The sequence below is a fragment of the Thunnus thynnus genome, chromosome 11, assembly GCF_963924715.1.
Source record: "Thunnus thynnus chromosome 11, fThuThy2.1, whole genome shotgun sequence".
Classification (NCBI taxonomy): domain Eukaryota; kingdom Metazoa; phylum Chordata; class Actinopteri; order Scombriformes; family Scombridae; genus Thunnus; species Thunnus thynnus.
This window is the reverse complement of record NC_089527.1, coordinates 18524488-18546996: the sequence shown is the minus strand read 5'-3', so window position 1 is coordinate 18546996 and position 22509 is coordinate 18524488. Positions and strand designations below refer to the sequence as shown.

General features: G+C 38.0%; 2 protein-coding genes and 1 long non-coding RNA gene across 5 annotated transcripts in view; all 3 read right to left on the bottom strand.

Moving 5' to 3' along the window:
* Window positions 1-116: 116 nt before the first annotated feature.
* LOC137192675 (Golgi reassembly-stacking protein 2-like) lies at window positions 117-6222 on the bottom strand. 2 transcript variants are annotated; one of them, XM_067603548.1, is made up of 11 exons: window positions 6001-6212; window positions 4596-4704; window positions 3739-3819; window positions 3435-3638; window positions 3228-3314; window positions 3013-3143; window positions 1895-2027; window positions 1652-1784; window positions 1411-1485; window positions 1177-1293; window positions 117-887 (listed from the first exon to the last, which is right to left on the bottom strand). In XM_067603548.1, the coding sequence occupies exons 4-11, from the start codon at window positions 3600-3602 to the stop codon at window positions 661-663; spliced, it is 1071 nt and encodes a 356-aa protein (XP_067459649.1). In that variant the 5' UTR covers window positions 3603-3638; window positions 3739-3819; window positions 4596-4704; window positions 6001-6212; the 3' UTR covers window positions 117-660. The 2 variants fall into 2 exon arrangements, with proteins under 2 accessions (XP_067459649.1, XP_067459648.1); XM_067603547.1 differs by lacking the exon at window positions 4596-4704 and having other exon boundaries at window positions 6001-6222.
* Window positions 6223-9515: 3293 nt separating this feature from the next.
* LOC137192123 (uncharacterized) lies at window positions 9516-9944 on the bottom strand. The gene is made up of 2 exons (XR_010930518.1): window positions 9804-9944; window positions 9516-9708 (listed from the first exon to the last, which is right to left on the bottom strand). It is a non-coding gene; the product is annotated as an uncharacterized lncRNA (long non-coding RNA).
* Window positions 9945-15611: 5667 nt separating this feature from the next.
* Window positions 15612-22509, bottom strand: part of LOC137192672 (glutamate decarboxylase 1) — a 13660-nt gene continuing 6762 nt past the window's right edge. For both annotated transcript variants that reach the window (XM_067603543.1, XM_067603544.1), the window contains exons 7-17: window positions 20445-20557; window positions 20165-20280; window positions 19950-20029; window positions 19811-19865; window positions 19273-19389; window positions 19115-19179; window positions 18515-18593; window positions 18244-18393; window positions 18030-18137; window positions 17593-17682; window positions 15612-17417 (exon numbers count right to left, since the gene is read on the bottom strand). In XM_067603543.1, coding sequence (XP_067459644.1) covers window positions 17244-17417; window positions 17593-17682; window positions 18030-18137; window positions 18244-18393; window positions 18515-18593; window positions 19115-19179; window positions 19273-19389; window positions 19811-19865; window positions 19950-20029; window positions 20165-20280; window positions 20445-20557 — 1147 coding nt within the window. In that variant the 3' untranslated portion in view covers window positions 15612-17243. The remainder of the gene's footprint in view (window positions 17418-17592; window positions 17683-18029; window positions 18138-18243; window positions 18394-18514; window positions 18594-19114; window positions 19180-19272; window positions 19390-19810; window positions 19866-19949; window positions 20030-20164; window positions 20281-20444; window positions 20558-22509) is intronic.

Genomic DNA, 22509 nt, shown 5'->3' with positions numbered 1-22509 from the left:
TTACACTGACACTCTGTGGCTTTGCTGGGTACTGCGTCATGACATGGTTAACTGAGGATGGTCAAAATATGAAATAAACCACTAAATATAGATCAAAATTTAGCAGAAAGCAGAGGTAGGAAAAAATACATCAGTTTAATCAAGATGTCTCACTGTACATACAAATTTTGTACAAAAACAAAACCATTTAATTAATGGCTACAATGCTGCAGCAAGCAAACCTGCTTTTTTTTTTTTTTTTTTTTTTTAAAGGAAAATTCCCAGTTGTATAAGTTACTGTCCCGTCTTCCCCTGAAGATATTAAGTAGTTGGACTCCTAAAGAGAGATGCAAAGATACTGACTTCACATTTATCAGTCACCTTGTTGGTTTTTCTTAGCAAGTTCAAAAAGCCCACATAGTCAAAGTTAATATACAGTATATACCTATTACTATGACTAAGCTCTGAGCTATTTAACAACATTGTTCTGCACCAGAGTGTGCGAATGACTCTTGGTTCCAATCTGTCTCTGGAGCTCATACAATCACGTCCTAACTGTGTGTATAGCTGCAATTTTTCAGCTGAGTGGTCTAGCTACAGTAATAGGCTATATTGTATATTATATATTGTGGCTATATACAGACTTGAGAGCGAGCTGATAACCTTAAATGGTGCTCTCTGCTAAGATGAGTCTGCAGACATTGTGATATTTATTGATTCAGAGGTGGTCACTGGTAATGACATAACAGTTTTAGTTAGTGAGCTGTTCATTTGGATAGTGGAAAAGGGAGACGTGGTGCCCTGTGTACCAGCAGGAGGTGCATTAGTAGTGATGGGGGGAAGAACAAATCCAGACGGAGGCAGAGTAACGCAGGGAGCCACACTGGGCAGCTGAAGAGGTGGAAGACCTGCGGAGCACAACACAAACTGTTTCCAACTACTGCATAGAAAGTTCTGATAGCATTACCCAGGAGAGCCTGATTCAATCAGGCAAACATTTTTATGTCTAGATAGGATTTTTTTCCCCAATAAAACACATATTTCTGCACTGTAAATGGATTCAAGAACTGACAGAATGCTGAAAATGTCTCAGCGTTAACACGTAGCAAAATGTACATTTATTTCTACAAACCTTTTAGATTAAATTATTTGTAATTCAAGCATAATCAAGAAAACTAAATTTTTAAAACAAAATACCTGGTTGTTGTAATCTACCAACTGCAGGTGGCAATACGTGGCCTCTATCTGGCAAGGTCATATTAAGGTTTGGTAAATTAGGAAACGGTGGAAGACCTCCAGGTAAAGGAATTAAGCCTGTGCAACAAATATAATAGCAGTTAGACAATATCAGGTTAGCAGAGTAACGTCATGTAAGTTTGGCTTTGGGACCAGACTTGTGAAGCTATAAGCCCCAAAACAATTTGTACCAACCTAGTGGTGTGGTGGCTGGCAGTGGGACACGATGTGAGGAGGTGATGTGGTTGGACAGTGGGACAGTAGGAGCCCCTGAAACAGTTTTTTTTACAGAATGTTATTGTCCTCTGTGTTTTTGTTCTTTTTAGTACAATTTTGATGTCTAAATTGAAATTTTCCACCAAGCAAACATTGTTTTGCTGACTCAACCTCACAAATTCAAACAGGATATTTTAACAGAGATAGTAGTGTAGTTTACCTGTCTGCAGACTGTTAAGGACAGCAGGCGGGTTCGAGCTGACTGACAAGCTACTGAAAGACTGTTCTAATCTAGTCGATGCAGAAGACGACACAGCAACTGGAACGGTTGGAATGACGGCAGAGAGATGGACCTGGTAACCAAAAGTACTTCATCTCAGTAGATGTACACAAGTTCATATGACATCCAAATAATGTTCAGTCTGCTGGATGCAGTTATTTATGTGTTAAAATGTTTCGTTACCTCTGTGAAGCCATCTTTAGGTGGAGGAGCTGGTTCACTGCGAGTCTGTGCAGGGAAACTGATCTTCTTGCCCTCTACAAATGGCATCGTAGGTATCCTGTGCAGGTAGCCGTAGCCAATCCCACAACCTAGACTGAAGAGACGAGCACAACTGTGAAGAGAAACCCACCGTCCTCAGCATGTCCAAACTCGGCCTCTAAATGACGAGTCGTTACTCAAAAAATCCAACTCTGGGAAATCATCTTATATAACAGCATTGATAGCATGCTACAATTTAAAAACCTGCCCAGTCTGTGACTATTTTATATAAAAGGATACAAAAGCACTAATGTTGTTAAGTCCAGCTTTCATTCAAATGGCACTCTGTTCACTTAAGATTTAGTTTCCATTCAGTGTTTATGTAGGTAATCAAACATGATACGTAGTAAAAAAAACAAAAAAAACCTGTTTTTTAGTTTCTGTTTAGAGTCAAATAGGATTACATTTGGACACAAAGATTCATTTTCACTGAATGCTAACTGAAAAATGTATGTAAATGTTACATTTTGAATAATTTGTCTTTGGAATATACTAAAAGTTGAACTGGAAATAAACAAAACTACTGAAACCAGACTGAAAACTGGACCCAAACAGAAATACATTTGAAAACTGTTTACATAAAAACCAATGAAAACCCTTTCAACACATCTAAACACTAATCTTTATAACTGTAATAACTCTGGTGATGAAAAGCATCCTGACAAACACCTGACAATTTTATTATCATCATTATTATTAGCATTTTTGTTAAAAAAAATTATATATTATATTTATAATATATTTCTGATTATTTTTTGTCATTTAAAGTTGATGCTTAGGAGTGGTGAGTTAGCCATGCAGCAAAGGTTCAGGACCAGATTTGCACCTACATGGTTTCATGGTACTGTACGTGCCAGTGAAATGGCCTGTAAAGTGTCTTCTTAAAGGGTTTCATAAGTGTAGTTATTTTCCTAAATGACTTGAAAAGAATATCCTGCTAATAATCTGATAGAAGCATGAACATTTCAAAGACTGGTGGTACAGAGTTTTCGACTGGCAAGAAAAGAAGAAAAGTTTGATTTCCTTGATGACTGTCTTACCTGCCCTCTCCACCCCAGTCGCTGTTTGGCGTGATGACCACCTCACGGCAGTTGTCTGTGTCTGTGTTGTAAACATAAAGCTTCAGCTCCTTCCCTTCATGGGTTTCAACAAGGGAGAACAGATCATCACTCTGTTCAAAGAGCAAACAATAAACAGCAGGTCAGCCGGCTGCCACCTTGAAGTCAACATAACCACCAATCTACAAAGCAGGTACCTCATTCATGGCGCTGTCAGCTCCGATAATGTAGTCAGCGTGCGCTCTTAGACCAGCCAGGGCTGCAGGAGAGTTTGGCTCTACTTCCTGAACTCAAAAAAAAAATCATATTAGGTCATAGCAATAAAATTACATTTGTTTTTGAAAGTTATTTTATGACTTTTGTGCCACTTTTAATATATTTCAGTATCCGATTAGCACGCTCACCAAGACATGCCAAACATTTTCATTTGCTCCTTCAAAGCTGCAGAAGCGAATGCTGACTCCCAGAAGCCCCTGGCCGCCCCACATGGTGCTGGGTGTAACAGTTGTCTCCCTCACAGCCAGCGTCTTGCTGCTGTATAACTGCATCTTGATGGGTCTCTCCACGTTCATCTTCAGCAACTCTTTTAGGGTGTCATTGTCTTTGTTCTGTCAGAGATCAACACATTCACATCTTCTGTCATAACACTTATGGCTATATAGAGACTTGATAAAGCAGGTCCAACAGTTTTATTGTAGCTGTATTTACCAGTCTTGTGTCACATATGGAAATAATGAAATCAAAGAATGGCTCCAGTCCTGCTTGATAACCTGGAGAATTTTCTTGCACCTGTAAAATAAAAATAGTAAAATAAAGCCTTGCAAACAGGTGAAATAGTTAATTCTGAGAAGTACTTTGAAGATGAGAGTTCAGGTGGTGAAAGATTATCTCCCCTTTTTACATTATGCACCAAACTATTTAGAAATACAGATGGTGGTTTGTAATTGCAGATATTTCATTACTCTATAAAAATCTGCAAAGCTTATTTGAGTTTATCGTCCACAGTGACACAGTTGAAATAGCTGCACACAGGATTACATGACATACTGTGTTCTTTAAATCAAAATCCACCTGAGATGAAATAAATACTCAAAATATTAGGCAGAGCATAGATAGATGGAAATGTCAAGATATATCTTATGAGGGGAAAATAAGACAGTGGTACCAAAATAGAGTTTATTGATGATGCTTACATTTGCACATCAAGTGTTTATATCATTATAGTGCCATTATTAGAAATTTGTATGCTGAAGATTTACATATTCAGACAGACGAGGATTAAGCCTCACAAATGTGGAGCTGTATCATACTGATTTTAAATTCTTAAAAACTGGCTAAACACTAGAGAACGATAACAGCAGTGATGAGCAGAGTTTGACTTGTCAAAGTAGGAGAAGCAAAGGTGTTACTAATAACATTAACGATGTGACAGTGAGTCAGCATGCACAATACCACAAATGGTGTGATCATAGATTAATTAATAAGGAAAGTAGTCGATGCAGTGATGAGTAAAAATTAAAATAAAAAGAGGGATGGTGTAAAAAGGTGATGGTAAATGGCATAACCTTTTCATTCAAAAACCACAACAGGTTTTGGGAATGTATGTACACACCCCGTCCTGTCACGTCATACAAAGTAGCCACACCGGTTATTCTGGCAGGTTGTAGTTTTAACCTGAAAGTTTACAGAGGAGTTCACCAAGAGCACTGACTGGTCTGATGTGAAGAATACTAGGTATCACTGACAAGTCATGAATTTCTCATCGTACAGTTTGAACAGACAAGACAAATTAGATAAGATAGCAATACATTTATACATGAAATTCTTCACAACTAAAAGAAAATTGTTCCAAAAGGTAAATTCTATTGGGCGTCGATCACTGATAACATAAATTGGGGAAAAAAAGGCTTTTACCTTATAAATACTCTATTTCTAATAAGGTCAAGTAAATACATTTTAAAAATCTACATTGTATTCATCATGTTAATTCCTTTACTGCAAAATACATGGACATTGCAGATCTTTGTACTTTTTGTAATCACTAGAGAGAATGTATTCCTCATCTTTCACTGTGGTTCAGACCTTTCAGCAAGAACTTGCTTCCCATATTTTCAGCTTCATTGATGAGCCTTATACTTTTACTTTATATGAAGTAATGGTATTTATTTATTTTTCCGACTCAAGAACAGTTCCTTTAAGGACATTGTCAATTTTGATATTTTGATGGCTAAATATTATAACAACAAACCCAAATTTTATACATCCCCGCCTAGTTTGCTGCCTTTCCTTGTAGAAATGAAGTCTCCTGCAGTCTTTAAGTCACATGAAGAACCACAAAAGTGCCTCACAACACACTCACAACTCACTTATGTAAACATGTAATCTTTATTCATTTTTGTGTCTTCAGTTCTCTTATTTCTTTTGGGATTTTTTTTTTTTTAAATCTAATATATGACTCTATTCCTGTGCATTTTATGTTGCTCTGTCCTTTATGTTTGACAGTTTGTTTTGAAGGTTTTTACTTTATTCTTGTATTATTTGTGTGTGTTTTGCATTTCAATATTTGACTAATAAAGTTGAAAAAAAAGAAAACCAGTTAGATAAAACACGAAATAATTACTAAAGACAGTCTGCGCATAAAATGCTTACAGGTCAGTATAATAAATGTTATTTAAAACAGCTGTTGTGGAGCTTCAGAACAACACATTCATGCAAGTAGCTTGACAGCTAGCAGCTGACGGTAACTAGCCTCAGATAGTTCATTAATTCAGAGGCTGTTTGGGCGACAAACACATGTATGTGAAGCCTGTCTGGTGCCTTATCAAATACGCACTGAATGACTACATACATATCAGTGTTAAGCTGTAAAACAAGTACAATGTTAGCCTCTCTGCAGCTAACAGGAGGTATCTCGCTCTCACACAAACAAACAGAGACGATGTATCATCGCGACATGAAAGCTGCTCTTACTCTGAGGACGTGGTAGCCTTCAGTTCCTCCACCTGGTATCTCGATGCTCTGAGACCCTCCCATGTTTCCCTGGATATGTGTCTGGATATGTGTGTGTGTGTGTGTGTAGGTGTGTGTATGTGAGTGTGAGAGGGTGGGCAAGCTGTGGTGGTTAGCAGACGGGTCTCCACCTGCTCATATCCGCACTGTGCAGTGTTTCCTGCGGTTCCTGCTTCTCAGCACTTCCTGTGGTAGCTACAATCCTGCTGCCTGATACACTGCATGAGTGCTCACATCATAAACCTTCATTGCAGTGCACCCCTGCTTCATATCACACTGAGAATCATTCAAGTATATTGATTAGACCCGAGGTGGAGGGTGTGAGGAAATGATTGTATAAATAGGAAAAAATTGCTTGTGTGAACTTCTGAGTCATAGACACCATTTTTGTGCATCTGAACAGTAAGTTCCTGTGTGAAAGAGAAAGAAGGAACATCTGTTTATGCTGAAGCATATCCTCACAACAACTCATACAGGTTGATGTGAAAGAGATAAAGGAGTATTCACCCCACTCTTTATTATCTAGCTTTAGCAAAGATCTTAAAAACAGCTCTGCCCTTGTTGTGACAATTCACCTTTTGCACTTGACTTAAATGAGGAAAGAAACAATTATCAGTATTGTATGGTCACAATTTCTATAATGCTCAGAGCATGGGCACACTCAAACTTTATACAGACATACAAGATGCTGCAGAGAGTAGGAGCTCCTAAAGTCTGAGGTTCAGTGCATGTCTGTATGCAATTTGTTAGGGAATTAATACAAATAAACTACAATTTCACCTAAGATGAATCCTACAATATCACTTAAAGATCTCCTCTAGACATGTTTTAAGATGTATGTAAAGTACTCTGCTTTGAATAATAATTCGTGTATAGTTTTTCCACAAAAAAAGTTAAATTATCTTGTTAAAATCCTTGAAATGACATCTCCTCCTTCTCCCTCATTAAAAAATCCAGAATCTATGAACTTGCAAATATATTTCATCTCAAAAGTTCAACAGCTGGAAACAAGATGTCTCCTACTTCACTGTAAAGTTAATTCTCAGTGTTTGTGCACTGGAGGCTTCAAGTTTGCACATCACACTTGTGTAAGTTGAATATTGGACTAGAATTGGCTTCCAAACTAGTTGTGAAGTCACAAATCCTGCTCGTAGGCCCGCCCTTTAAAAATGGATTTTCAATAAGCACAGAGAAACTTTGCACTTTCAGCAGTTAAACGTGAAAACAGCCTTCTAGTGCCAAACTCTGCACATACATCATTCTGCACAGTGAAGCTCAAACATCCAACTGATGGAACAAGAAGAAAAACATATTTTAGAGTGAAGGGGGACTTTAAAGATAAACCCCAGGCATGTTTTAAGATATGTAAAAAAAAATACTCTGCTTTGAATAATAATAATTTGTGTCTGATATGTTTTTTCCACAAACAAGTTCAATAACCTCTTTAGAAAATCTTAAATTTAGATCCACTAAATCCACAATCTATGAATATGCTAATATTATTCATTTCAAAAGTTCAATTACTGCAATATGTCTCCTACTTCAATGAAAAGTCAACTCTCAGTGGTTTCAAGTTTCCACGTCACACTTCTGTAAATTGCATATTATATCACAATTAGCTTCCAAACATCTTAAACTCAGATTTAAGGTGAGCGCAGAGAAACTTTCCACTTTCACCAGGTGAATGTGAAAACAGCCTTCTAGCGTCAAACTCTGGAGATGTGTCATTTCTTAAACTTGTGGCACTGTGTCAAAATCTAGTGTTGGGCCTTAATTTATTTTGTGCTCACATGGTGCCTATTCCTAAATAAATTAGTTAATTTGTTCATCAAATTGCCACAAAGACTCACAGAAAACATGATGGCAGGGACTGTTAATCCAGCACAGGAGTATTTGTTAGTCTCTGGATCTCTCTGGGTGTGTACAGTGAAGCTAATGCGTAATCTGCTGTGTACTTAATGGAAAATTTGGAGGGAACAAGTCAAGTGTCAATTGAGACAGGTTCAAGTCAGGTCTCAAGTCCATGAGAGTAAGTTAAGTCATGTCTTCATAAGCAAATTGCAAGTTAAATACAGTCCAAGTGTTTCAGGTCGCTGAATACTGACCATTAAAATGTCAAGACAGATTAACAATTTTCTTTCAAAGCTGTGTTAACAGAGTTTTTACACAGCTGAGACCAAGTCAATCCATAGACCCAGTAATTACCCCAGTAATTACATATTCAAGGTTTGTGGCCACACAAGGTCTGTCTGGTACTGTCTATATTGTTCTAGAAATGACCAAGCCAATGTACATTCACTCATGTACAGTTCTTGAAATATTTTATTGTACACTTTTAAGGAACTGCTACTTGAAAATGTACGTTTCCACTCCACACACAATTCAGTAATAAATATTGTTCTTTTTAGCACTTAATCTACCAGTACCAGTTATTTTACAGATGATAAATCCATGAGATATGATGATGTTATTATTGAAATTAGTCAACAGTACAGTTTGACTAAGCACCACCTGGACCAGGCAAGATAAATGAATCACTTTAAACTTTACATTTTTCTGTGGACACCTACATACTTTTTCTTAAGTAACATCTTGAAGGCACTTCTCCCCTCGTGCATACACAAATTCGCATGCAGAAAACAGTGCTCAAGGTCACAGCAGTAATGTGTCTGAAATTGCACATCTGCCTTTTCCTTGCAGTTTTATTTCCTGGTATGTTGTCGTTCAGCTGCTGGAATTAGGTTCTGTGTGGAAGGAGTGTTTATTAGATATGTGTAGAATAAAAACATCATACCCTGTATTCTTTTAAGGTGAATAATGAGCCTGTTATTTTTTTTATTCAGACCCAGTGGCTTTTGATTTGATCGTATAATCACATCAGAGCAGAAACGAGTGAATACAATTGTCTCTGTATCAAACAGTGATAATAAGGGATATCATATCAATGATATAAAAAGGACATGGGCCCAAAGAGTAGATTAATGTATATGTAATTGAATATCTCTGTAGTGCAGCAGGTCTTATCAAATAATTTGAAATAAACTTGCTCAGGATTGTGATTCTCCTCATCAATCATCAGTTATCCTGTCAGTGTCCGCTAGAGCTCTCCTTGATTTTGTCTCTCTGCTGTGTTGGATGAAGCTTAAACTGCACTCTCATCCAAGAGAGGAGATTAAGCATTGGTACAATATATTCCAACAGGAGGATTTTATCCTTGACACTGTGGTCAAGAAACAATTCATATAATTACAATTAAATCACAAACATTACTACAAACTGTCTCCTGCTTCAAATGTGCAAACAAAAAAAATGAAATTAATTTGATTGTCAGTTTCAAAAAAATGTCAGCTTAAAACATTTCTGATCATCGCCAAAATTACATATTTCCAGAAAGGACACAAAATAGTATGAATATTTGTTACGTGGGATGGAGCAGGTGAACGCAAGTGCGGACACTCAAGGCAAGGAAACAGGGATATAATAGCAACAAGGTATTTATTTTGAAGGTTAGGGGACGGGAATGCAGGCCTGGGGAAGCTTGGACTGGTAACTGGGGCTGGGGCTTGGGCTGGAAACTGGGAAGAGCGGGAGTCCGGGGCAGGAAAGCAGGGCTGACGAGACAAAACGAGGGGCTGGAGACAGCGTCTGGAACCAGAGCAGACAGCACCGCTGACAAACAGGAGACAGAGTTAGGCCACAGAAAAAACAGGCAACAACAAAAAAAACTACTAATGCATGAAAAATAGCTCAAGGCATTGACTGACTAGTGCAGAAGCTACAATCTGTCAGTGTGGACATGGTAGAGCTGAGTCTTTGTAAAGGCTTGATTGCAGAGATGAGGTGCAGCTGGTGTGGATCTGCCCTGACTCCAGCACACCTGTCTCTACTCACACAATCACCCAAACAGAGAGAGAGAGAAAGAGAGAGAGAAAGAGAGACAGACAGAGAGAGAGAGAGACACAAAGAGAGCAGCAGCAGGCAAGGGAGACACTGAAATAGAGATAGAGGGCATCGTGGATGAGTCCCAAGGGCAGATGTAACAATACTAACTGCAAGTCTATTTGACGCTGCAAATGAATCAGTCTAAAAAAACATGAAAACATAATTCACATCATGAATAACATGCTTCAGGAATAGACAGACACTAAACAAGGTGATTGGTCATTTCATCACAGCTACAGCATCAAAATTCACCACACAATATCATCAACATCTCTGAGACACTGATGCAACACATTAGTATTTTTCAGCTTCGCAGAACTGAGGTTTACAGCAGAGCTGCCATTCAGACTATATGTATAACCTGTTGTAAGAAGCTCAGTGACAGGAATGTTGTTTTATGAGAATCTGTCACCTTTTCCCCACATTCAGACAGATTTACCCTTTGAGGAAAACCAAAAGATTCTTCTCAAATCCCTCCATAGATTCTCAACAATGGAATAAATTTGCCTACATTTTACAGGACCAGGTGCACCTCAGGTTGCTAGTACTGTGTGTCCATAATATAAGACGAAGAAATTTAAGTGTGGTTTCATAAGACAGTGGTTCTCAAGGTGGGGTCGGGGAACCCCAAGGGGTCCTTGAGGGGTTTCCAGGAGGTCCCTAGCAAAAAGGGGAACAATTTATTTTCACTATGATTCCATCCATAATTAACACAATGACAGAATGTATGACTATTTTGTTCATGGGTTTCATACACTTTCTGTAATAACACATCTAAATGCAAAAATCTTATCAAATGGGGGTCCATGGTCTTTTGAGTATCACTTTCATAAGCAATTAGAGGAAGTTAAACTCTTTTCATGTCATCGTTTAATATTTAAGTTCAATTTCTGTCCTTCATTCCTGAAAGACTCTGAAACTTTACTTCTTGAATATAGTGCCAGTAAACCACTGCACAGTTGAGAATGTTTTGTTTTTATGAAGCTTTTCTGATGTCAAATTTTGGCCTGAAATATTATATATTCCTAAATTCCTTGGTGTATGTTTGTACTGAAAATTCTCTAAGGGGCTCGTCATCTCAACACAGAGTAACATGGTATTTAGGATTTTTTTTCTTAGTAATAAAGGCAATCAATAATTGACATAATGTTTTTATTATTTAAGATCATTTGGATCTTTTCTGTTGATATTATGTCATACTAATTATACAATGAGTGAGGGAGTGTCTACTGCTTGAGTTAACATTACCTTTTGTATATCAACACCATACTTATTTAAGACTTAAATCATTCACTGTTCCTTAGTGTAAAATATCATCACATCCATTATTTACCACCAGTGAGAATTGTACTTCACATGGTGACACTTGCTCTTCAAGGAGCAGATAAATAAACTCTGTATTTCAGCAGAAGCTTGCTGACGCCTTAAAACTCTGCGATCACTGCCCTGGATAGCACTCTCTTAGATTTATACTTCCTCAGCTCTGCAAGGAATTTACAACTAAAGCTGAAAAAAAATGCACTATACTTTGTTCAGGCGTTTATTGCACAGACACCTTGGCAAGGAAGGAAGGGGGCAAGGAAGACATTAACAAAGAAGTGGCCAGATATTAAAATGTCCATGATTTGATAAACATCTAGCTGCACGTGCTTACCGTGCCCCCCCCCCCACTCACACATGCTGCATTTCTACACAGTAAGCAATGCCACAGCTACAAACATCATGAGCTGCTCCTGTCAGGGTTAGTTGCTTAATGTGGTGCGTCTGTGAGAGGTCATTGTTTGCAGGATGAAAGGGTTGTCTAATAAATACATGGTCTGTGCTGACATAATGCACTCTGTTGTACTGGGAGGAAGAGATAAAATGCTAAGTGAATTAGAAGACAGTGCAGCAGAGCCAAACACCAGTACAAGTAGTTATCACGTCATTATGGTTGTTGTTTATCATTTTAATTTCAGCATCATCAGACACATGTTTGTTGTCCTGCCCTACACCATCATTCCCATTCAGGACAGAAAAAAATGGCTGAGTGTTTATCATCCGCATACTGATGCAGACAACAGCAGAGCACTAGATTACAGTCATGTGCTGTGAGGCTGTTTTATTCATTTAGCATGCATGATAGCAATCGCCACACAGAGACTTGGTTAGCTGCAGCGTAATTGCTCCTGGGCTTCATGCTTATTCCTTTAGAAAATATCCGACGGAGACATTTACTAGCAGCCTTTCAACTTTAACAAGCGCCACATTAGGTTTACACTCCCCAGCCATGGAGACAGGCAAGTTACAGTCCCTGGACTATTAATCTCCTGCTTAAAATGTACTTTCTGCCAAGATTAATCAAGTCGTGGACACAGTCAATAAGAGGAGGCTATTTAGATAAGTGTAACCCATTATAATTACTTTAGGAGTCAGAGGCCTTAAGGTGTTACAATTGATTCGGATATCACTGGTTTTTAATGTCAAGCACGCTCTCTGTTTGGCTTGAAGTTGAGAACATAATACACAGATTGCGGTAGTAAAAAAAAACACCTTTTATAGCACAAGAACATGTAATTATTGACCTTTCAATTGAAGTTCAAGAGCAAAAATGCAGCCCATGTTGAACTGTGGATTGTAAAGTAAGAAATAAAAGGTTATAAAAAGCAATTGTTTTAGGCTAAATAGTGGACAAAGTAGCGTGTGTGTATGAATGGTGTATGGAGAAGAGGGGGAAGGGCTGGCTGGCAAGCAGCCCGCAGTCAATATCATCATCATCATTTCATTAGACTTGCCTTACACAATGGGAATGTCAGTATCTATCAGGAAGCTAATGTGGCAGTGATTCCCAGGGGCGGGAGATATATTTGGCACATCAGGAAAGCACTGACAAGATTCATAGATATATAAGAGAGAAGAGTAACACAGCTGAGAGGGGAGAGACGGGTGAGGGACCTATTGTTTCACAAAATTCACAAACAAAAAAATAAATAAATAAATAAATGTGGGAACAAAATGAACCCAAGAGGAAAAGGCAATGCAATGAAGCCGATAAATCTGATGATCTTTCATTTGCAGTAATGACTGTTAAATCCTTTGTGTGTGTGCATGTGTGCCAGGTGTGAAATGGAGGGTGAACAGACTAGTGCAGAGGCAGACATTAAGTATTTCACAGTCTGGTGTCCAGAGTCAGCCAGCCCACCCTCCAGAGACAGAAGCTACTGCAAAAACAGAGCCGCTCCTTGTTATTTTACTGGCCTGATCTCCTCTTGATCAAAGTTTAATTATGCTTGTAATTAGATTTGATGGAGATAAGCTTACTGATTGTTGATTAAAGTGATGAACCACTTGAAATACTATTAAATATCAATTTTATAGTCAGGCATCAGGGTTAAATTTTAAACCTTTCCATACATTATATAGAGTTAACACACTGAATATACTGATATTTGCATCAAATCATTGGTCCGGTGATTATGTTACTTATTTTGGGTGGTCATTTATTCATGTCTTTACCGGACTGTGACAAACTATAGCAGCTGAAGGCCCGGTCTGGTTTCATTTGCATTTAATCATTCCTAGATTCTCCAACACATGCTTCCAAATTAGCCATGTCATTACATTCATGCAAGTTTAACCTTCAATAATATGGCTTTCCTTATAAGAACAAACAAAAAAACAGTCTCCCTTTAGATGTGGCAAAAAGTCAAGGGTTGCAATTTCTATTGCCCCATTATTAGCGTTTATTCCTTTAATCCTCTGTTCCCAGTAACTTTACAAAGCAGCCAGTGACACCGGGCCTGTAATGATCGCTGCACTCAACCATGAAACAAAGAAGCAGCATCTGCTAGAGGATGGGAGAGGAGCTACTGAAACAGCCGGTCCCTCTACTGCTGTGCTGAAATAAAATGCTGCCAGGCAGAGCCTTGAAATAAGCTCCCTAGGGGAAAAAAGTTAAGAGAGCACAGTCTAATGCATTTTATGATAAATATCTTAAAAGTGTGAGTAATGAAAGGAGGGATGTAATTGGCAGGGGGTGGGAGCTCATGAAATCTCAGATGTGAGATAATCAGTGCAAGTCCCTCCAGGGTGATTAATCTGATCAATGGTTGGTGACAACCAGGTGGATCGCAAAAATGAAAGAGAAAAAAAGAAAAGGAAAAAACTCTCTTACTGCAGGATTTTATACACACAATCTCAGGCCAAGATTGACATTTTTACCAAATTGTGAATTTTTCCCCATATGTTGAATTTAATTGGCATATATTTGTCTAAAGGTTGGAGCTCACCACCCTCATACACTCAACCTGTCTTTGAGAATGACGAATGATGAACAGCAAATGTGTTTTGTAATCCTAAAATTTAGTTTGGGACCATCTGAGCCTTCTTTACTTACTCAAAAAAACATACTAAACATTGTTTTATTAGCTTGACACTTTGTGATTTTTCCCAATTTTATGTGAATTGTTCATAAACATTATTTAGAACTTGTAACATACTTCAGAAATCTGCTACCTAAAAACATTTCACATCTCTTTGGGGTCTCAGAGACTGCAGCTGTAAAACATGGTTTAAAGTATAGGTTCACAATTTTTCAAGTCTGTTTGAAAACAATAGTTGAGTTCCAATATGAACTTTGAGAGACGTTTTGCTCGCTGTGATCATTTCTCCTGCTATTAATGACCATTAAAACATCCCTTCCAAATGCACTTGCAATGTAAGTAATAGGAGGCAAAGTCAACAGTCCTAATTTTGTGCAAAAATGTATTAAATGTATACTGTATATGAGGCTTCAGCAGTTTGACTTGGGCAAATCAAGTGGATGTCTTCCAAAGTTACAGCCTTTTCAATACAAAACTCCCTGTTTGTGTTTCCCTGTTTAGCTGAGGTGAAAGGATAATGACAAAAAAGGGAATTTGGTACTAAAAAGGCTGTAACTTTGAAAGATATTGCTTGATTTGATTACTTTGGACGGCATTAGTTTACGCCTCATATTAGCTTTAGATAAACTTTTAAATATATTTGTGTGCAGATGGAGGACTGTGGATTTTGTCCCCATCACTTAAATTGAAAGCACATTAGAAAGGTATCTCTTGATGTCTACTAAACAAGAGACATGATTACAGTAAGCAAAACCTGTTTCAATGTTCATGTTGGCACCTGAATATTGTTTTAGACAAGAAAATCGCGAAATTGTTTCCTTTAATACAATGGATTTTCTTTTTTTTAATATATATGTGATTGGTGTTGACAGTACTTTTTTACATAGTAGAGTAATCCATTTGTATTTCTGTTATTGTAAGTGTAAAGTAACAACTCTGTGCAGGATAACATACACTTCTTTGATTTTAAATGAAATGTTGGATAAAAAAAGGCATATGTGTTCATGCATAGCCCAATAACGGGTAAAATTTCCTTATTTGTTGTAATGACAGTGTTGTTATTTGGTGTAATTCAGTGCTGCATATTACATATTAGGTTTGAATAAGATCAGAAAAAATGTAAAAATATTTTAAGGAAAATAATGATTTTGAAATTAATATTTTTTTCAAACATAAAACAGTGGGGTCTGAAGAAATAAAGCATATGTCAACTAAGTCTTCTCCAAGATGCTCTCACATCAACGTTGTTCACCATATATATTTATTTGTAAAGTTCAAAGGTTTGACAAACTGCAAAAACTTGTTCCCACAGATGTTCTACAGCTTATATGTCTTTATTTGTGCTGTGGATACAACAGTAATACTCTGCAAATGATGGGTTAAAGTGCCTACATGAAACTTGACATTTGGGACATTTCATCCCACTAATTCAGGAATGTACAATTGTTCAGTAAACCTTATTACAGTAGCAAACAGTGTGCATTTCATTGTTCAAGCAAAACTCTTTTTTTTTTAACATAAGTGTGCCTTTAGTGAGCATGTTAAGACAAACCAAAAAAAATTGCATATTATAGTTTTACTCCACTTAACACGTAATAATACAGACAATCATATGTCCCTAGAATAAAAGCCGCCCCATGATCATGGTTTAGCATTGTGCTTTTTATCGTTAACAAAGCACTGGCAGTAGCAGCCGCACTGCCAGCCTCTTGACAACATTCAGTCAGTGAATCACAATGACGTTGCACAGATACACAACATAGATTGCACTAACGTTAAGGGGCGGTTAAGTTAATTATTCTTATACATAAATATCTGAATCCATCCATAAGGGAGAATAAGGGCCATGTACATGTTCATAAATGTAACCCAACCCTTCTTTGGTTCACAAATACACTAAAAGACTTCAATGTTATTCAAAACATTGTGATATAATACAGCAGAATTCCCAAGTATGAAGGAGGATACATTACAAATGGATCAGAATAGCCGATAACCTATTCACAATTATAATCTCTTAATATAAATAAAGTGGTTAATCTATTACATACTGTACTGTATGATTGCTTTACATATAGGGTTTTCTCACTGTAAAACTAGGACACATTTGGCACAAAGGCAATGTAACAATACTATACACAATCTACACAAAAATCTCTAAAAACACAGCAATCAAGTACAGTACTTGTTACAATGACTGTGTTATATATTCCCACCTATGTGATATCAAAGGGAAATAACAGCTAGGGTACAATGTGGTGGTGCGTCTGGCTTGATAATTACGTAGACAACATGGAGCACCAACAGTCATTACATCATATATATTACATTAATACTGTTTATGTCAATGTTATAAGGTTCCCTACTGTACGTTGTGCTCTGTTACTTGTGAAAAAATATTTTGATCTCGTTCTGTTTTTCATACTGATCTGCATATAGTACAACAGTATAATGACGTTTTAATAGCTGCTGTAGAAAGAATCATGAAGTGCTCGAATATTCTTGCAATTTCATATTTACATGAAAAAGAACCAGCGTTAAACTCACCGCACTGACAAGAGTCTGTTTACCATAATATAGGTTTGTTTCCACTTAGCATATGGTTTAGCAAGAATACCAGTCTGCTTATATAATTCTCTCAAGTTCTGACTTAAGTCCTTTTTACTCAGATAATCTGGTGTGCAAAGGTTTTAAATATATGACGTCGCTGCTAAAGACAGAAGAGACAGAGAAACACACGGGGCCAATTATTTGTTGTGCATTGCCAGAAGAGACCTGTAAGCAAAAATCTCTTTATGAGACAAAAAAGGGGCATGTAGCCAAGCTCAAGGCTTTCCAGAGCTGGAAAAGACAAATGTTTGAAAAAAAAAAAAAAAAGTTTTTGCAATACAGGTGCAGCTCTTACAAGTCATGCCCCAGTCGCTCGATCTCCCCGATCAGGAAGTCGATGTCTGACCTGGTAGCAGCAGCGTTGGAGATGACCATGCGGAAGAAGTTGACCTTGTCTCCTTGTGGCTGGTAACCCACCATTGTAGTCCCAGACTCCATCATCATGGCCTTGATCTTTGGGGCCACCTGTTGTGGAAAACACACGTTATCATTATCATCATTATCATGCAAACTCTGGTCTACTTCCATACCTTTATGCAAGCAAGACTTTACTGTATGGATCCCTAAATCTACAAGAATACATTTAAACAGGCAGGGGAGCTTGAAATTAAGCTTAAAAAGCAGATTGATGAGTCAATACCTTGTGCAACCTCTCCCGCCTCTCCTCACCATCAGGCAAGCTGCGCAGGCTCGGTGGAAAGTACCAGAAGCACACATTAGTGTGCTGCGGCTGATAAGAGAAAATGGGAACAACATTTGTAATGAGCGCCAATAAAAACTGCCTTTTGTAATTTCAGCATTTCTTGTCAACATGTCAGGAGAGCAAAATAATCCAAATTATCCCAAAACCAAGTTAAGATGTTAAACATGTTGTAGTCATTAATCACTAAAGAAAAATAGCTGTTTTGTAAAGCAGAAAAGCTCTGATATGAACAGTTAAATTATCCCATGTTGCTGCAGCTGATCATTGGGAGAATTTATTGAATTCTGATTTATAAGGAATTGATAACTCATTGCAGTGAATACTAGGGTGTTCATATGAAAGATATTTGCTCTCTGTGGAAATAATGATCTCACCTCCCCGTCAAACACCATCGCAAAGCCCTCTCTGTCTTTTACTTTATTGTAGAGGTATGCTGAAAGATCCAGGCACTTGTCGATATGCTGTTCAAATCCTACTGTTCCCTTTAAGGCAGATTGAAAAAAAAGAAGAAGTTGTTACTGTGCCGTCACAGATTAGCTATAGTTGCTAGATGTAATGAGTAACACATGGCTGTAGAGAAGTGCACACCTTTGCCTTCCACATGAGCCAGAACTTGAAGATATCTACGTGTCGGCCACACTGAATGGCCTTGTCTCCTGTGTCGTATGTGACATCGTACTGCTTGTCTGGCTGGAAGAGGTAACCGGCACACATGGAGTTGCAGCCTTGTAATAATCCCTGCAATGAGAGAAATGGGGAGGGTTACCAAACCCAAGTGCAAAAAGTGTTTTTTCTGCTTGTACGCATACGTGTGCAGGAGGGGCATTGTGTGCAGCAGGAAAGTGAAAAACATTCTCACCCACTCTCTGACCAGAATGGCAGAGCACTGCAGTGGCACTCCCATCATCTTATGAGGGTTCCAGGTGACTGAGTTGGCCCTGCACAGATATTGAAACAGTAAACAGCTCTGTGAGTGTGTTTGTGTGAGAGAGAGTGTGTGTGTGTGTTTGTGTGTGTGTGTGTGTGTGTATCACGTCTAGAAACAGAAGTGGCAATCTAAGAATACATAGCTTCTCTCAATTTTATTGAGAAATCTGTGCATATGAGTCTTTTGAAAGGTACAATTTGAAATATCTGTGGTAATGTGAGCTGAGATCATGAATTTCTTTAGCTCAGATTTTAAAGGGGGCACTCCATTGATTTAGTATTGCACTTCCATGTGGATGGGGGACTGATAGACTAGGTGTTAAAGCACCAAATCTCCAAGCCCATGCCAAAATAACCTTGATGATGTCATTTTTTCGGACTTTAAAAAGTCAGAAAGAAGAAATTATTGAACTATTTTGTGATGAGCTAACTGAACTTGAAGAGTAACATCTGTGGTGTGCATCTCTAAAATAACTGTCTATACTACAATCACTGTCTTCAGTATGTTTATTGCTTTCCTTTTTTTTTTTACCTTTCGATTCCATTCAGCTTGTGTCTGTGTTTCCTTGACATCAGCAAACCTCCTCCCCATGCACCCTGCACAGGATACAATAGATCCGTATCAGTGAGGACTCTAGTGTTGACCATAACGGCTTAACTGTGCACTGAGGATAATCAATAATCCCTTACGTCCACATGAAGCCACATGTTGTACTTTTCACAGATGTCTGCAATTTCATTGATTGGATCAAAGGCTCCGTAGACGGTGGTACCAGCGGTGGCATTCACAAACATTGGAACGTGCCCCTGCACACCACAAGCATGAAGAAGAAAAAAAAAAGACATCGGCTACAATTATGGGCTGAATCCAAGTTATATATTTTTTTCTCCCTATCATTGTTGACATCAAAGAGATGGGCTAAAACATATTCCTCAAATAAGGCACTCCTCCTTTCTGCAGCTATTGTTTGGGGCAAAATTGCTTGCCCATCTCTTCTGGTCTGCACATCACTTTGCCTTTGAAGAATTACTTCCAGGAGAGGTACTTTAGACCAGGACAGCATCATATGTAAGTAGACAGAAGCATTAACCTTATTGATATAACCTTGCTGCTCTGGCACACGTAAGTGTTTCTGTAGCTACAGTTAAACTCCACAGCACACATATGACTGTTTCTCATTGCGCAATGGAAGCAAAAGTTAGAGAGAACGTTGTCTGATTCATTCACCTTTTGCTTGGCCTCTATTACTTTGGCTTCCAAATCAGCAGGAATGACTCTCCCTCTGAAAACAAGATCACATAGTAAGTCACAGAGTCATTTGATTTCCTGCTGGACTGTCTCCATGTTGGTGGAGTATAAAGCAAACCTCTCATCTGTGTTCAACAGGATCAGGTTCTCTGTTCCAAAGCCCAGAGCTGCACTGGCTTTCTTGATGGAATAGTGACTCTGGAAGAACATATGTTGACTATCAGTACAATACAGCATGTGTCTTAAATGTCACACTTAGTGATAAAAGCACTCAAATTGTGGTGTTGCGGAGGGTTACAATAATCAGCTCCAGAGAAGCAGTGTTAGACTAACATGCTCTGAGGTGAAGAGGACCAGTCTGGGTGCAGCTGCCATGCCTTTGGTCTTGACTTCAGGGAAGAACTTGTATCTGGCAATCATCACACTGTACATGTTGGAGATTGCTCCTCCTGCAGAAACCAGATGAGCTCTGTCAGCAGTGAAAACCGTAGCTAAGAAACAGCACTTCTACATGTATCTGATGACATAATAACCAGAGCCTGACATGTTTTAAGGGCTCAGATCCTATTCAACCATCCTCCCACTCCTGTTCAATCACTGGTTGGGTTCTTACCTGGAGAAAATATGCCATCACCCTCTCCGTTGGGCCAGCCAATGATCTCTCTCATCTTTTTCAGTGTCAGCTGCTCCATGAGTACGAAAACGGGGGCGATCTCGTAGGTAAACCTGGAAAAAACCAAGAACAGATGTGTGTTAAATGTTTTCCTTTCTCTCTGCGGTTTCATTCAAGTTAAATTCCCTTTCACCTAAAGACTGCAGCAGAGACCAATGAGATCAATATGAAATACACTGACATTTAACAACATGCATTTGTACACTCTAATTGTACAGAAAGGGAACTGCGTGTGCTGCTTTCCCAATAAGAATGGAACAAATACAGCCTTCTGTGCACGGTCACACCTCAATAACAACAACATCTTGCTGTTTTAGAAATCCTTCTGCTGCAGTGAAATGACAGGAAACACCAGACAGTCTTAAACCCATTAATACAACATCAGGAGCATGTTTTTGCATCCGTGAGAGAAAATTAGTCCAATGAGAATGTTTAAAATAATGTACCTTTCATGTAAACATTGCAGAAATAAGAATGATCTTCTATTACAGTCAAAACAAAGATGTTAAAGTTGCTTTGAATTTCTCATTTCAGGCATGTTTTTATGTTGTATCTTCTTTAGACTTCATACTTTTTTCTGTATCACCAAAGCATATTAAAAACCTTCTCTGCCTCAGAGAAGAGCGCAGTGGATTTGGGATTACAGCACAGGCAGGCTCATCCATCTTCTCCCGACCAATATTCTTCTAATTACATAAGTATCTGTCTATTCACGCAAAGAAAGTAAATGAATCAGTGGAACATTAGAGAATGTCGCATTGTGCCCCACAGCGTCTTCAGCACATACAGTAATATGAAAAAATAAACAAGTCAGATGCCACTTCGCAGATGCCGCACATTAATTTCACCGCATTCATTCATGCAGACAACGCTCACTCATTCTGATTATGTAAGACCTGGATGTGATTGTCAGTCTATTAGTGTCAGTCAATATCTGCCAGGGGTAATTAGGGTTGATGGGGTAATTAATAAAGGTAAATTACAAGTATGTATGAAACCTCCACCCTCTGGTTCCACAGTGTTGTCGCCAACAACAGACTAAGCTAACTAAAGCACTTCTTATGATCAGCTGTAGACTGATGGCTGAATTAGCAAGAACCAACAGGAAAGACATGAGGACTTTCACTGAAGGTTTAAGATTTGTATTAGAGGTTTAAGGTCATGTGAAACTCATGTCTCCTCCTCTGTTACGACTACACTCTCTAAATCCTAATTTGATCTTCACAAGGTCATACAGTATTGTGCAGGAGGAGGTTCATCAGAGAAAAGCAGAGGAAAATCGAAGTGCAAACATCACAATATAAATTTTGGTTCCATTTTCTATCAAGGCACCATTTATGTTCTGTAAGGTTAGAAGTTGTAAGTACTATATGAATAGTTAAAAATCATATTTTATCACAACAGATTTGGGTTGCCATGTTGTGAATAAAATGCTTTGAGGTGTTCATCTTTTCCATTTGGTAATAATACAAGTATAAATGTTGGTAATCCATTAATAAATGCTTAATAACTTGTTAATAAATTAAATTTTGGTCCAGATAGTCATGTGGTCCAATCAGTCAAAGGGATTTTTACACAGACAGAGAACCCAAAACATATTTCTTATTAATGGATTATAAATAGTCTATAAGGCATCTAAAATGATTTACTAGCCATCAATAAAGTCATTAGTTACAACTCATTACCTTTTAAAGGGACCTTAATTAGAAAGTGGTACAAACTGTACTAAAAACTGTCTTCTATCCATTTGCACATATTTATAGGCATAACAGAAACATTATAACATGTATTATCATCTATACAAAGCTATTTAATTGTCTACATGTTATATTAAACCCCCCAAACTGAACAGCCTGTAATTATCAAAAAGTTCCTTGAAGCTACATGTAACCCAGTTACTGTTGAACTTTTTTTTTTTCTCAGCATTTCACCTTCATTAGATAATTTAGACTATAGGAAACATGTGTGGATAGAAGTATGTATGACATGCAAGCTCCCCTGACTG

Excerpts from the sequence above, each read along its gene's own strand:
- LOC137192675 (XM_067603547.1), bottom strand. The coding sequence starts at position 6,063 with ATGGGAGGGTCTCAGAGCATCGAGATACCAGGTGGAGGAACTGAAGGC. Across the intron at positions 3,639-3,738 it reads CCATATGTGACACAAGACTG|AACAAAGACAATGACACCCT; the intron begins GTAAATACAGCT and ends GATCTCTGACAG. Across the intron at positions 2,028-3,012 it reads GACTGGGGTGGAGAGGGCAG|TCTAGGTTGTGGGATTGGCT; the intron begins GTAAGACAGTCA and ends TCGTCTCTTCAG.